A 17,431-nucleotide genomic window follows, 5' to 3' on the forward strand; every position below is an offset into this window, starting at 1 on the left:
GAATGCTACCAAAGGTGGTACCAATAGATTTGGATTTAAGGCAGTTTGAGATCTAGTAACAAGCCTATAGCTCATACACCCGCTCTAATTAGAGAAAACTTCAGTCCCATTGGGCATGCTAGAAAGAGAACTGTTGACACCTAAAATTGCTTCTAAGACAACAACCTATGGGAAGTTTATTAAACGAGGGACCTAATGAATCTTAATGAACAACCTCCAGGATTTTAGAAGCCAACTCTTCATTCATGGGAAAAGGGAAAGGGGGAGAAATACTGAAAAGCAAAACTAACCTTGGTGATACGCCAAAATTTAGAATTTAAACCTTAGGAGAACAATAAACCATACACAAAATGCATAATTTAAAGGCTAACATTCTCTATCGCCATGTGTAACATTTAACCCAGATTCACTAATAGCATAATATATTCCAACCGCAACTAAAACTGAATCAAAAGAGTTTGAGACATGATTCAGCTAGTAGAAGTTATACTTGGTATTATAAAAGCTTAAACATAAACAAAATACTAGTCTTTCTTCAAAATGACATAAACTATAACCATAAAGCATAAAGAGTTATATGGAAAGGTTGAGAATTGGCACAATCTGAATGTCTAATGCAAAATAATAATGCGGAAGTCTAAATTGCAAAGCTAAAATCTATCTTGGGTGTGAATCCCCTAAAATGATAGCAAAATTTTAATTTATAGCCCTCAGACATGAGCACAAATCTCTAGATAATAGCCTTTCCCCTCAGATCACGTGACTAGTCTCCTCTTTCCTTTAGCTTCCCACTTTTGTGACATGTCATGATTCCCCCTTAATTATCCCAACATAAGAACAGCCTCAAGAATGAATTTCACCCTCTAGAGCCAATCTCTGTCGTTAGCTGATCTTTTCTCTTTTATTTGTCCTTTAGCACCTTTTTTAAAGAATGAGCTTTGATGATGTGTGGCCCCACTCAAACTGATAGATGTGTGGTGGAAAAGTGGGGCTTCTCACCCTCCTAAAGCTTTCCTCCTTCAAAAGGCCCGCAAATCTGACACGTGGCACTCAGGCAAGGAATCTAGATTTTGCTTTCTTCTTCCCTTAAGAAAAGGCCGCTTTCTTAACACATGGTGGTTCTAACTTGGGATAAGTGCCCCCCCCCCCCCCCAAGGTTGAAAGTAGAACATGGATGGGGTATACGTGGCAACAAAGCAGAGCACGATGTGAGAAAAATAAAATGCCTCTCCAAAACACCGTCTGCTTGACATGTGGTGGCACGAGGGAGAAGCTACAAGCATAAAAAAGGGGCCCGATAAAACAAAAGAGGGTCTAGGACCCGTGGGAACTACAAATTTATTCATAGTGATAATACAAGTGCTATAAATATTTCAAAGAATCATATGATGTATTCAAGGACCAAGCGTATTTCTAGATCAACTATCACTTTCTGAGAGAGAAGGTAGCAAAGTAAGAAGTCGGATTGGAATATGTTCCTATAAAATATTAGATTGTAGATATTTTCAAAAAGGCAGTTTCAAAAGATACATTTGGGTACCTTAGGCAGAAGCTAGGGGTTATACCCCTCCTTCTAATTAGATGAATAAGATGGTGCATCTATCCAGGGAGAAAATAAAGGTATATCATTTGCTTTTGAATTAATGTGGGTTATATCTCAAGGGAAGTAGGTAGTTGATCGGTTGTTGTTGACAGGAGGAGTAGGTATGGATGAGAGTAAATGATAGATAATTATGACCTTTCCCTTTTCCCTTGATGTCAAAAGGGGAGAAAAAAGTGCAGATGGGGGAGAATGCAAATGATTTCTCTATTAGTGAGTGTTGACATCAATGACAAAGGGGGAGATTGTTGGAGACTATGGTTTTCTCATTGAAGTCAACCCTTAACATTGTGGGGATTGTTCCATTGATGTATCTTGTGCAATTATAGTGTTTTGTCAATATTGAGTGGTGTGTTGTCATTAATGTAGATAGAGATGAGTGCTAAAGAAATAGTACATATAGTCGATGGTGGTTCTATTAGATGTATGTTATCATTGATGATACATATAAATAAAGATGTTAATGGTCGGATGTCCACCCTCATGATTTTGATGTCTATAATCAATGCGTTATGGTATATTTGATGCTTGCACTTTTAGTGATGTGTTTTATTGATGATATGATGATGTGGAACAATGATGATTGGATATCATGTTCCTTGTTTATTGTCAACAGAGATATTATCATGATGATAGCATATTAAGATGAGGATTAAAAGCATGATGATGAAGTGGATATTTTTCTAATGTATTATGCATGCCACAAGCCATTTATAATCTCTCTTGTTGTTCCTAAGTGAGAAAATAATGTTACAAAGTTGTTTTGGTCTTTCTAGGTTGGTAAAGTGTGAAATTGCAGGAAGGTGTGTTAAAGATTGTATGGGAGAATTATTTGTAATTCTCTGCATTTATTGCTATGGTCTTTCAATTTTGTATTCAAAGTGTTTGTGTTGTGGAAATTGCACTCTTATATTTTCAAGTCCTTCATCTTGTCGTGGATGTTCTCTAGTAAATGCAGTAAGTTGGCAGAATGGTTGTTTGTCAGGACTCATCTAGAAAATGCTCTGAATTTCTCTGCATTTTTATTTATACTCCTACAGATTGGTGGATGTTATTATAATGTTTGTGTAGTATCTTAGTTCATATTTTAGGGGATGAAATGCACCATAAGTATAGCTAATAATGTTCTATTTCATGATTGTATTTTCTAGGCTTCTAGGTATGAAGAACTCTATATTTGTTTGATTGTGCCAACTTTTTTTAGCATAACTGTGAAAGATGTATTGGGGAATGTATTTGTATGTTCATGGAATGTCTTTATGTGGTCCACATGACAATGTTTTATCTTGTCGATGTCACATATGGTCTAGAGTTGGTTTTTAGGGTTTTTTTGTGGTTGTTTAGCAGACTAAGCTTATTCTCTTACTTGTGCTATGTATTTTGGGGCCTACACTAGCATTGGAGGTTGTGTTGATTTATGTTTGGTCCCTTCTATTTCTTGGTTTAGCCACATTATGTAAATTAATTTGGTTGTGTTTTTGGGTCGGCTGGTCATGTGCTACATGTTTCATCTATACGTTACCCTATTGTTTACATGGGAGAATGTGCACCAACATGTTGGATGTTTTGAGATGTATAGAAAGATGTAATAAGTTGTTTTATTTCATCTCTATCTCTTGGATTGGACCGCTTTTACTACAAAATGTATTTCAGGCCGAATTGTTGGTGACATTGCTTGTCTCTTGTTCTGGCTTACCTGATTTGATGTTTTATTTTCTTATGGAGGATATATATAGAAGATAAAATCAATTGAAACTATGTGGATTGACATGGATTATGAAAGATGCAATATTGAGGCAGTAAAAGTGTGTGGTGGAAGTAATGGAGTTGAATTGCTTAATGGTTGCTTGAGACAATGAGTCAAGAGCACCTAAATTCTAAGGAGACTACTAGAACCTGTGAGATGAAGACATTCATTGTAATACATATTTTCATGTATCCTAATCTAAGATAGTGGATCTCTTCAGCGGTTCCTTTGTATCTTGCTTGAAGGTAGTGAACTTCTTCAGCAAGTCCTTTCTGAAAGCACTATGCTTCCTTAGGCAGTGACCCTTAAAACAAATTTGTAATGTTGTTAATATATTGTGAGATATCTCTCACCGTGGTTTGTCCCTTATTGAATTTTCCATGTAATTTTGATGTTCTCTTGTGCATTGATGATCATTATTTTATCTTTCATTGTTGTTGATAAGAGAATTTGAATTTGAATTGTGCTAAAAAGTCTGTTTTGTTAAAGATTGATTAACACACCCTCCCACACACCCCTCAGTCTTGGGGTGTGTTCAACACTCTATATACCCACCCTTTTGATATAGTTATAAGTATGTTGAAGAAGATAGTCCTTAAAATATACACAACCATACATGAAATAGATCTTAAGGTACATAAAAGCAAACAATATGTAGTACCAAAGCAATACACTAAATATTTTCACTCTATCAATAACACCTACTTAGAAAGAAATATTTGTACATGGACATAACTTTCCTATATACTTGAAATTTCTTCTTACTATAATTTACATCTCATGATAGAGATGAAAGGGTGATGAAACAAAAGGAAAAAAGAAAAGAAATTATTTATATATATCTCATTTCTTTTAAATGATTTATAAGATTGATATCACAAATATTAAATTTGTAATTTTATTGAATATTAGATACAATAATTCAACACATTAACATTACTTTATAAAAAAACAAAAAAAAATTATATTTACATTATTTACAAACCTTTAGATTGTAAATTGTCCTTTGTACTTAATATATCTTAAACGATACTTAATCTTAAAATGACAAAATTTATCAAACACAACAAATTCTATATAAAAACTAGTCACTCAATTAGAGTATGGTGATGTAATGATGGAACTGACTATAAATAGTCATATATAAAAACATCCATTTCATATCACTGCATAGATGCTTCCCTATAATTTGAATGCTTTCCTTATAATGGACTCTTAACAAATATTTAGGTTGTCATTATTCATATACAGGGTATGCAACATTCGACAGGAATATTGAAAAGAGCTCACAAGAGGAAGCAACCAAAGAAAAAGATAATATGTAAATGGGAGAAAGTGCATGGTGATAACACAAAATCACCCAAGGTACCTTGGAATTCAAGAATATGGAATATGGAATTCGTTAAAAACTGGAACAAATAAATTAGCAAGGAAAATAGGAAAGAAGTAGAGAAAGACTCGCAAAAAGAGATAATAGAAAGCCTGGGAAAAAATGTAGCAGACAGATTCAACATAATATGGAACTACCAAATTAGAAGGCATAATGAGGAGCTCCAAGAATCCATAAGAATGGTGCCTCGCTCCTTAATAATGTTGCTGCTGTCTGAGAGCTAACATGAGAATGAAAGAACAATTTCTTGACTAAAATATAAGAAATCATTCATTTATAAATACAATTATTTTTCCTATCTTTATTGCTTCCATTGTTTAAATAGATTTTTCTTAATCGTCACTCATGACACCATATTCTTCTATCCTTCACTTCTTGCTACGTCTTATGTATTTCTCATAAGAACATTTCACAAAGCTTTTAAATTGATAAGGGTGGTATCTTTTAACGGGTAATAGATAATAGATTTTTCTTAATCCTCACTCATGACATCATATTCTTCAATCCTTCACTTCTTGCTACGTCCTATGTACTTCTCATAAGAACATTTCACAAAGCTTTTAAATTGATAGGGGTGGTATCTCTTAAAAGCTAATAGATAAAGAAACATTTTCAATGAAAAAAATTCATATTGTTAAATCCAAGTGATGAGAATTGGTTTATAAAAAGAAATGTATGATTAAGAAATCATCATAATTTATTCATTATCTTTTTGATATGGATGTTACTTTCATGTGACCATTCACTTGCATTACATCCAACCAACCAACTAACCAATGGTGTATATGTTTATTGATAACTCATATAATGGGCTAAATCTTCCTCCCATCAATAATTCTTAATAGATCAAATGATATAATTATCATAGTTTTTTATTAAAAAAGCAAACATTTTGAAAAGGCCTTGACCCTTGTACAAAAGGATACATGATTATCATAGTTATTCCATTGATTTGGTTGCATTGATAATTAGGCTGTGTAGTATAATCTCACTATGTAAAGATCATCGTACAATTTAATTTACTATAACTACCATAATAAAATGCTTTACTATAACTATCATTATATAATGATTTACTATTATTATTATAATAAAATATAATGCTTGACATAAATATATTGAAAATTTTGATATAAAGAAAGAGCTCTTCGTACTATGGCTGGTAGTTTTAGTTTACACAACATGATGACACATTTTTGGATATTTTGTAGACAAACAAAGATAAATTAGACAACTACAAAAAAAAATTAGATGGCCAAAGTCTACCAAAATGTATCAATTACTAAGAAAGTGCACATAATAATGATCTACTGAATAAATTAATAAAATATTTATAATAATATAATTGAATAACAAATATTAAATACTTTAATATTTGTCATGCCTTATAAATATAGTTTTAAATCATATATTATTAATATAATACTTAAATGTACATAATTGATGAGAAATGTGGACAACAAATTTAATACAAAATTTTATATCAATTTAAAAATAAATAAATATGTATCATATCTTATTAATATAAAATTATAAAAAGTATAAATGTGATCAATGTTGTCACTAATTTTTTTTTTAAAAAGTGAGATATTGTATTTTTGTATTAATTATGATAAAAATCAATGTTGAAAAATAAAAGTAAAAGATAATTCATGAAAATAATTTATTTCATCAATTTCAATAATTAATAAATTGTTCATAAAAAATTATATATTTATATTGATAAAATTTAAAAAATTAATATTAATTAAAAACATAATTACATTTCATCGATTAAAATATAAAATTACTTGAGAAGCTGTAGTGATTGGTGGAATCAGAAGGCCGGTTAGTTTACTTTCTTTTTCATCAACTATGGAGAATGCTACAAACGATCACATGGAGGCTCAAATGGAGAAAGCTTGTAAGCTGAGTTGAAAAAAGGTTATTTGTGAGATGGATTCATAGGTTTTAGTTTCCGTTTTGAATAATGGAAGAGCTTCTCAATCTTTTTTTAGGTTGGCTCTTTGTGTGATACAAGTTTCTTGTTGGATGCAAAATTTTGATTCTATTTCTTTTATTCATAGTCCTTGAGAGTTGAATGCTGTTGCTGATTGTTTGGCTGCATGGGCTTATGGTTTTGATCATAGCTGGAATGTCATGGATAGGATATCTTTCTTCAACCCATAATTCACTTCTTTCACTCCATCATGATTCGGATTGATAGTTTTTTATCTTGTTCTTATTATTTTTCTGTTTTCTGTTCTCTCATGAAACTTACTGACGTTGGTTCAAACAAACCTCCTTGAATTTTAATTCTCCAAACTTTAAGAACGACTATAACTATATAAAAATCTTTATGAAACTCTTTTAATTTAGTATATATATATATATAAAGATGCAAGCCTAACAAGCACTGGAAACTGGGTCACGTAGCAATAAAAGGTTTCAGAAAACCAACAAAAATATGTTTTCTTGCAATTACCTGCAACTAGATTCCAGTTGGGTTTGCAGATTCTGATCCTAATATTTCGACAATTTGTCTGCCATTGCCTTTCTGTACGTTAAATCGCATTTGAGCATCCTATATACCCTGTAAATGTTCTGAAGAAGTAAGAACACCATTGAATTGCAATGGACACAGAGATGAAGATGCTCAACAAAAGCTTTGATTTATGATGTCACCAATATCGTCTGAATTGCCAAAGGCATTTTGCATTCTAAAATCCTTCACTTCTTGCTGTGCTTCTCACAAAAACGTTTTACAGGATTTTAAATTGATAGGGGTAGTATCTTTTAAAAGGTAGACAAGGCAAGCTATGGATAAAGAAACATTTTCAATGAAAAATCTTCATATAACTCAGGAAAGTTAGAATTGGTCTATCAGAAAGATGTATGATTAAGAAACTATCATAATTTTGTCACTGCCTTGTGTGCATGCATGTTACTTCCATGTAACCATTCAATCACATAACATTATATAAGCAATTTAACCAATGGTGTAAATGTTTATTCCATAACTCATATTATGGGCTGAATCCTCCACCCATCATTGATTCTTAAGAGATCAAAGAGCATGATTATCATAGTTTTTCCAAGGAATTATGCTACAATATGTAAAGATCATTCTACTATTTATTTGTTTTACAATAACTATCAAAATCTAATGTTTTATATTATTATTATGATCACAATAAAATATGTTGGTTGTCATAAATATGTTGGGTAACATTTCAAAATCAAAATATGTCATGTAATCTTTCATATTTTACATAAAATAACCGAAAGAGCTCTTCATGATATGGATGATACATTATTTTTGAATTGTGAATGATTACATGATAGTTTACATGACATGGTGAAATTTTTTTGGTTTATTTCGACAAACAAAAATAAAATACACAGCTACGAAATACGAATTTTTGGATAACCAAGGAGTATAACAATTTAACAAATATAGAAAATACTCACCTTAATGACCTATTGACCAAATTAATATAATATTTATAATCTATATAATTAGTTAATTAGCAATAAATGCCTTAATACTTGTTATGCATTATAAATACATAATTATAGATAATATAATATGTTATTTTTGACAAAAGCGGAATAAAAATATATTAACAAAGAATAAAATCGAAAGAGGTTTACCACCAAGAACTAGTAGAATTAGTAGCAAGATTTAGCTTTAATCATTGTGAAGATTGATTAGGGGATAAAGAATCCTAACTTGACACGCTCAACTTCAAATAGCCTTACAAGCCCATTTAACAAGAGAATCAATCAAATTCAATTCACTACGAATAAGAACAAAATAGATGGAATTGAAGTTATAAGAAAGACAAATAATTTGAGCTACAAAAGAAACCAATTACTAAGAGGAGTCATTAACATTTCCTCTACTCAAGGAGAAGCTAAAATCATTAAATTTGTTTTACTTAACCATCTTCCAATTGAGTTCATAAGCTTTCTCCAAAAAAAGAAGGATATCATGGACATCTATTTGATTAATAGTACCAAATATCATAGTAGAAGAGAGAAAAAAAATTGAATCATTACTAATAAACCCAAGTCCATTGGTCCTAGTTGCTCTAGGATTACTCCTAGACGAACCATCAATATTAATTTTGGAAGCATCCAAAGGGTGGTGGATGATTTACCAACTCTATTAACCTTATGAGAAGAATTTAATTTGAGACCTAGAAGAAGTTGAACCAATAAGATGACATAAATCAAGTTTCTAAAATATCAAAAGGGATAACAATTTGATCAAAAGAGCACTTTGCGATTCTTTTAATGAGTCTAAAACATTTTTCCATACATACTCAATGGGTACCTTGATATCCTTAGAGTATTTTATGATTTCTCTCCAACCAGATTTGCCATAGGATAAATATAGGATTCATAAATCCTTTCTTTATCATATTATCCCAAATAAGATATTTATTTTGACGAAGCAGTCAAATAAAACAAATACTTTAACCAAAAATAAATAAATAACTATTATTATAATATATACATATGCATAATTAATGAGAAATATTGACAACATTTAATACAAAATTTAATATCAATTTTTAAAAAAAAATTATCTATTATATCTTATTTATATAAAATTATAAATATTGTAAATGTGATAAATGTTATCACTTATTAAAAATCATGATATACATTATTCAAATAATTTTACATAATCATATTTGATTATGATAAATATCAAAATTAAAAAATAAAATAATAAATAATAGAAAGTAAAGTAAAAATTGTTCCACAAAGAATTTCTCATTGCTTGTTTGCAGATGATACCTTGTTATTTGGTCAGGCTTCTTTGGGTGAGGCAAGAGTGATAAAGGGGATAATACAGAATTATGCATCATTTTCTGGTCAGAAAGTCAATGTTGAGAAATCAAAGATTTTTTTCCTTCATGCTTCACAATTGATTTAGGATAGATTGAAGATTTTTTGGGGATTTGCATCTGGAAATCTTCCTTGTTCTTATCTTGGTATACCTTTCTTCATTAAGCAGGATAGAGTTGAGTTTTGGGATCACATCATTTCAGGTATCTCTAGAAGGATCCTTTCCTGGAATCATAGATGGTTATCTTTGGCTGGTAAGATTGTTCTTATTAAGTCTATCCTAAATGTTGTTCCTATTTATCTCATGTCTGTTTTGCAGTCTGCGAAAGCGGTTATTGTTAGTTTGCAAGATACTCTTAGGTCCTTCCTCTGGAGTAATAATAAAGATGGTAAAAAGAAACTCCCTCTGGTAGCATGGGATAAAGTTTGTTTGCCTAAAAACCTTGGGGGCACAGGCATTAGGAGTCTAGAAAGTCAAAATTTAGCCTTAGGTGCTAAGCTGGTTTGGAAATTGTATGAAAGACTATTCTCCTTTTGGGCACAGATTATGTTTGCTAAATATTTAAACAACGGTCCAAGGGAGTATGTTTTTCAAGTTTCTAATTTCCCATCTGGTTCAGCTATTTGGAATTTTCTATGTAAATGTAGATCAGTGATTTTGCCTCATCTCTCATGGATTGTTCATAATGGTAGAAAGGTCAGGTTTTGGGAGGAAGTTTGGAATGGACATCCCCTTCTAGCGAACTCAAGGGATTGGTCTCCTTTAATTTCCACTCTTTCTTCCCTTTGGGGTGTCTTTGTGGCTAATTATTTTGAAATTGAGTATAGTGGGAATCTTAAGGTGGCAAGATGGAAATCAATTGAGTTTTTAGATATTGATCAGAATGTGAAATTAGAATATGAAAAGATGTTGGGAGAGAGAGTAATAATTCTTTCTTATGCTGAGGATGAACTTATCTGGACAAGGAATATCTCTGGTAAGTACACAGTTAAATATGGCTATAATTCTCTCTTGGTTGATAAAGACTTATCTACTTGGCCATACAAGATGTTTTGGCATATGGCTTGCCTCCCAAAGGTTGGTGCTTTTTTTTGGTTAGCAGTATAGGACAGGGTCCTTATAGGAATGAGGTTGGATTGGTTGGGTATTACTGCAGTATTTTCTTGTGTCTTTTGTAATAAAAATTTAGAATCCTCTGCACACTTGTTTCTTCATTGCGATTTTGCCTATGCTTGCTGGCAGTGGTTGTTTGAAAAGCTAAATCTATCATTTGTTATTGTTAAGGATCTTCTTTCCCACTTTAGAGCCTGGCCTCTCCTGTTTGCCTCATCTTTCTATGCATGTCTTTGAATTATTTCTCCATCTATTGTGATTTGGAATATTTGGCTAGAATGTAATAATAGGATTTTTAAACAAACAAGCTCTCCCTTGGCTGAGGTTTTATTGAGGATTGAAACTTCCATCTCTGAAGTTTTTTTGTCTTTTATCTATAAGAATTTGGAAAACCTTACCTCTTTTTCTCATTGGGATGGTAGGGTAACTCGAGTCTGGAGAATGTTATCAGTCTTACCTTCTCATGGATCTATTTTGAATAAGACTAATGCTATAAGTAAGAGAATTTTTTCTTGCTGGAAACCTCCTCCGCAAGGGAACTTTAAATTGAATTTTGATGGTGCTTCACATGGGAACCCTGGCCTGGCAGGGGCTGGTATGGTAATTTATGATCATAAGGTAAGATTTATTCAGGCTCATTGTCATGCGATTGGTTTCAAGTCTAACAATTATGTAGAATTATTTGCTTTGTCCTTGGGTTTGGATATGGTTATATCTATGGGAATTAAGGACTTGATAATTGAGGGTGATTCTATGGTTATTATCCAAAGTGTCATGAAAAAGAAGTCAAATTGTTGGCAATTTCATTATATACTTGATCATATTTTGCAAAAATTAGATTTTTTTTATTCCTTCTTGATTTCCCACCGTTATAGGGAAGTGAATAAGATTGTAGATTTCTTGGCTAACTTAGCTATTGACAGTTATGCTAATATGCGGGAGGTAAGTGTGGATGAGATCCCTTCCTTGGTTTTGGAATATTTGAAGTAAAGAAGGGCATAGTTGTAGTTTTCATCACTCTCCTTATTTGGTGTGGCTTTTCTTTCGTATGTGACATTGAGGAGGGTGTTCACCTTATGAGAACTCCCTTGTTAATGGCATATTCGACAAGATTTTCTACATGGAACATGGAGGGTGTGGGGTCTGCAATTGTGTGATTGTTTTGTTTTGGCATTTTTTTTGTTCTGAATAAGGTTGGTGTGGCTTTCATTTCATATTTAGTTGGCCTGTTTATTTTAACGGCGCTTTGAGTATCTCTGAAAGTACTCATAACATGTTATATTGGTGCTTTGAGTATCTTTTTGAAGTACTTATTACAGATTATGGTTTGTTGTTCTGCGCGGGCACTTCCTTGTAATCATTTCTTGGTGATTGGTTTTTATGTGTTAATCATGTTCCGTTAAATTGGGAGGGATGTCTTGGGTATCTTCGCTCGTGCGTTCTCCTTGTTCGGTCATTCACTGATGATTATAGTGACGTGTTAGTTTGCTTCATTTATGGGTTTGCAGTGAGAATTGTGGTTTCGTGGCATCATACTTTTGCCATCATATTTTGATATTGCTCTTTCGAGTGAATGGTATATATGGAAGTTTTGTGGTGGGTTTTATGTCTCTCTCAGTTTTGTTCACTATGTATCACCTACCAAAATGTTTTGTTTTGTCCGGAAGCTCTTGGTTCGGGTTGGTAGCTAGTGGTTGTCCTTTAGTTCTTGGAATCTACAGATTAATTGGTATCTGAATTGGCTCCTCCTTTTGTTGCTTTTTTCTTGGTTCGTTCTGTGGTCGTTTCTGTGGATTGGATTTATTTTGGCTCCACGAGGACTTCAGCATCCTCTCTTTCTCCTCATTTGGGTTCTGCTATGCTTGTTTACAATGTTTATTTTAACAGGGTCTCTGATTATGGTTTTCTTTCTACTATGTAGTATCATTCTAACAAATGGCTTGGAGAATTGTGTTTCATAGAGAGGGGTGGTTCAGGCTGATATTTTTTGGCAGCAATAGCTATGCATCCTTTGGTGATCATACTTTAATCTTCCTTCTATATGCTTGTACTAGCGGCTTCCTTTATATCTAATGTGGCTTATGTAATTGGGATGAGTTTTTTGATGTACTATGCCAATGGGCATTTTGTATTGGGTAGAATAGACTTGTGTTTGTTAAGCAATACTAAAGGGTTTTCTTACTAGTTCTTTCCCTTCAGTGCTTTTTGAACCAAACACTATAAAAAACTTTTAAAATTTAATATAATTCAGTGGTTCTATCCACTTTTATCGACAAAAATAAAAATAAAAATAAATGTAATAGAAATTGAAATCTTTTTGTTACTAATGATTCACATAGATTATCTATTGAAAAGTTATATATCTAATTAAAGTAAATATTTAATAGGAAAATTTGAAATCTTTTAGCACTAATGATTCACATAAATTATTTATGAAAAAGTTATATATCTATATTGAAAAAAAAAGATAAAAATCAATATTAATTAAAAAATAATTATTTTTTTTGACTCTTACATCTTGCCGTGTGATTCTTGAAGTGATCTTGTATCCCTGAACTTTTTTATGTGAATATATACTTTAATATTTATACTTAATAGAAAAGGCCTATTCATAAAAAATAAAATAAAATTACTTAATTTTCTAAAATATATAATAAATAATAACCAAGATAAATTGTAACTCTTACCAGCAGGAACATGCATGCCTGACAAGAACTGGGTCACGTAGCAGCAAAAGGTTTCAGAAAACCAAGAAAATCTGTTTTGGTACAACTACCTGCAACTAGATTCTCATTAATCAGTCAATTAAAAACTGAAATTTTAGTCTCAAAGATTAATACTTATGGTTAGTCTCTACGACGCATAACCCATGACTGAATTTCCCAAAAAAAAATTGATTGATCATAAGAAGTTATACTGGATTCATACTCATAGAATATCTTTTGGTACCAATACAGATACATTAAATATGAAATTCTGATTTCCAATGCAGCAGCACAAACAGGCTGAATCTCGCATTAAGAAATGTAATGCTTTTATTCCATTGGATCTCAAAACTCTTATTTCGTCTCCACCCACAACTGCTGTTTTGATGGAAAATACTATAATTTTAGCCTCACCCAATGCACAACTATTTGTACAACTATTTGCTGTATGCTTATTTTCATTCCAATCAACACTCAACTTTCTTCCTTCTTTACAACACAAACACACTTGTACTTCTTCACCCACATAAATGGGTATATGTTATTCCAGCAGGGTTTGCAGATTTCAATCATAACTTTTGACAATTTGTTTGCCAGTGCCATTAAACCTCATTTGGGCATCCTCAGTACCCTGCAAATGCTCTGAAGAAGTAGGAACACCATTAAAATGCAGTGGAGACAGAGATGAAGATGCCCAACAAAAGCTTTGGCTTATGATGTCTCCAATATTGTCTGAATTGCCAAAGGTGTTTTGCATTTCTATGAGAGATGGAGCTTTTGGTGGTGGGGAAAGCCAGACTGGATGGTTTATGATTAATTCAATATCAGCACTATCACCAATTTGCTTCATCACTTCTTCACCATTTCCACTCTTCTTTGTTGCCTCAAATGGAAGGTGATTGCCATCTTCATCCATGATTTGCTCACACATTACTTCAGGATTAGCAGTCACAATATTATCTTCATTCCGGGGATATGTTTTATATTTGTATGGCACTGGTTTTACTACATTACAACGCTGGGTTGCTGTTTTGGCAACCTTCTTGCTTAAACGTGAATACCATACATTTTTTATCTGGTTATCTGTTCTGCCAGCTATGCGAGCTGCTATCAACGACCACCTGCAAGTACTCGAGGTTTTGTCATGTTAAAAATATAAGTTAATTCTAGAAAGATCTCTGCAGAAGGAAAACAAAATTGAAAACATTATATCTATATTCCAAACAAAATTGAAAACATTATATCTATATTCCATTTTCTAGTGATTTATTGTTGAATTTCTTTTTTGAAATTCGAGTTGGCTGGTATACAATTGTAAAAATTATTGAAATGAAAGTTTTTAATGACGTCTATAAAATCAAACACTATATTAGAACTGAGAGTTGAACTATACCAATCTATGAGACCTGAAAGTTGAACTGCGCCAATCTATAAGACCTAAGAGTTAAACTATGTCTAACCAGTCTATGAGACTGAAAGTTGAACTAGGCCAATCTATAAAACCTAAGAGTTAAACTAGGTAGAACCAGTCTATGAGACCTGAAAGTTGAATTGCACCAATCTATAAAACCTGAGGTTAAACTATGTCGCAATTCAAGTTGGCTGGTATACAATTGTAAGGAGATTATTGAAATGGAATAAAATGAAAGTTTGCAATGGCGTTCACAAGATCAGACAATCTATTAAATTCGAAAGTTAAACTACACCAGTCTATGAGACTTGAAAGTTGGCTGGTATACAATTGTAAGGAGATTATTGAAACATTGGAATAAAATGAAAGTTTGTAATGGCATTCACAAGATCAGACAATCTATTAAATTCGAGAGTTAAACTACACCAGTCTATGAGACTTGAAAGTTGAACTGTGCCGATCTATAAGACATAAGAGTTGAACTATGCCAAAACCAACAAAAACTCCAACCAACAAACCATAACCCCTATATCCAAAATCTCTGTTGCAGTAGATAAACATGTTTCAACAGTTGATCTAAAATAAAATATTCCCATATTGTCTAGATTGTATTCTCTTCTCAATCAATTAGACAGTTGCATTCTATGTACCAACTACACACGTATTTCTTCTAGCAATTAGATAAGTAGAGACAAAAGGATACCTGTTACCAAGAAGCTTGTGAAGTCTGATAATGAGTTCCTCTTCATCTGCAGAAATGTTATCATGATTCACATCTGGTCGAAGATAGTTCATCCAACGTAGCCTGCAACTCCTTCCACATCTCAGAAGACCTGCTTTTTTCAGAATACCCAGCACCAATTTTCTTCCCCATTCATAAAAAGAAAAACCCTAATCAACAGAAAACTTCATACATGACAACAATTCCATGCACACACGTTACCTGTTTTGTGAGGCAAATTGCTCCAATTCCCTTCTCCATGAGTTTGCACATAGTTTTTGAGGAGCAGATCTTCATGAGGAGTCCAAGCTCCTTTATTCAAGCCTGGCCTTAAATCAGAGCTGCATGGTTTCCTTACCATTTTCAATTCGGAACCTTCTTTCTCCTTCACCCTTTCATTAGACCATATACCAAGAATAATATATAAGGAAGACCAAACTTAACAAGCAAACTTGCACTGCACTGCAAGCGTGGTGAATTATAAAATTTAGAGTATTTTACTTGGTTTACAACAACAAATTCCAGGCCATTCTTATCTGTTTTCGAAAGCTTGAAATATAACTACATTAGGAATCTCCATAATTCGAAATATTAATTTCAGAGATTTGACATTTTCTTTACGTCCCCATATATAACTACATTTATTCTCTTGCACGAGGACAAGGCTTTCCATACTGTATAATTCTTCCATTGGCATTTTATAACGTGAGGGAGGACTAAAAACACGAGAGGAAAAAGAAAATGCATAAATAAATATGGTGAAAATGATCAATGGCAATCCATGGGCTCCATGTGGATTTGCAATCTCTCCTCTGTCATGTGAAATCAATCTACCCATGATTTCTAGAATTTGTTGAATCTATGGCATTTAGCGGCTACCCACTAGCAAGTAAATCTTGTTTCAATGGAAATAGGAGTATGAGCTTTAAGAAAAACTTATAAAGCTATCTACAAATATATGGTGAGGAGGAGGACTTTTTACACTCAAATAGACAAATTTAGTGATGTAGCAGGTGGAGTTATAGGAAAACCAAATCTAGTTAGAATGTCAAATGTCATTGGAGGATGTTTGGTATGGTGTCTTAGTTGATGAAATAATTACATCATCGTCAGGTATTATTAAATAATAAATTTGTATTTTGGTATATTGGATATATGATTAAAAGAATTTTAATTGTCTATAAAATATAAAATATATACAAATTGTTATTGTAAATTTATTTCCATAATAATATTAGATAATTCGGTATCTTGATATAGATATTCAATTCTATTTAATTTATTACAATTGTTCATTGATTCAATTCATTCTTAAAAATTTTGAACTTAAGTGATTGAATTTTTGTAAATACATCTATAAATTGATCACAAAGTAGAACAATATTGAAGTTAGATAGCTTAATTTGAATGTTTTTTTTCTTTTAAAATGTGATAATAGGCTTCTATATGTTTTAATATTTCATGCATAATTGGATTTGTCATCATCTTTAAGATGTTTTTATAATAATAAAAAAAAATCCATATCATATTCAATTATACATATTCATTTTCCTTGAGATTTGACAAAGCTATGTTGCTCTAATTATAAGTCATAATGTTGCTTTAAATGTGTAGATGAAATAGTACCCTTTCAATAAACATTATAGGGCATAGGTTTTTATAGTGAATCCTTAGGTTCCCATTGGTGTTGACATTGGCTTGAATTTGGTCATCTTAATTTTTTTAGTAACTCCAATTCACATCATTTGTTTAATATATAAAACATAATCTTATGTTTTCCATTTCCCTTATCCAAGGACAATGTACATAACAACCCATATTACAAATGATCACAAATATTTAATGTGGGAAAATTGTATAGATTAAAGAATCCCCACGAGCTTCATTATACTGGGAAAATTTGC

General features: G+C 32.1%; 1 protein-coding gene across 1 annotated transcript; it reads right to left on the reverse strand.

Annotated features, from left to right (window-relative positions):
* Positions 1-13,960: 13,960 nt before the first annotated feature.
* Positions 13,961-15,888, reverse strand: LOC131062977 (transcription factor TT2-like). Its single transcript, XM_057996722.2, has 3 exons — positions 15,750-15,888; positions 15,510-15,639; positions 13,961-14,516 (listed from the first exon to the last, which is right to left on the reverse strand). The coding sequence occupies exons 1-3, from the start codon at positions 15,886-15,888 to the stop codon at positions 13,961-13,963; spliced, it is 825 nt and encodes a 274-aa protein (XP_057852705.2).
* Between the last annotated feature and the right edge of the window lie 1,543 nt (positions 15,889-17,431).

Source organism: Cryptomeria japonica, chromosome 2 (genome assembly GCF_030272615.1).
Source record: "Cryptomeria japonica chromosome 2, Sugi_1.0, whole genome shotgun sequence".
Lineage (NCBI taxonomy): Eukaryota > Viridiplantae > Streptophyta > Pinopsida > Cupressales > Cupressaceae > Cryptomeria > Cryptomeria japonica.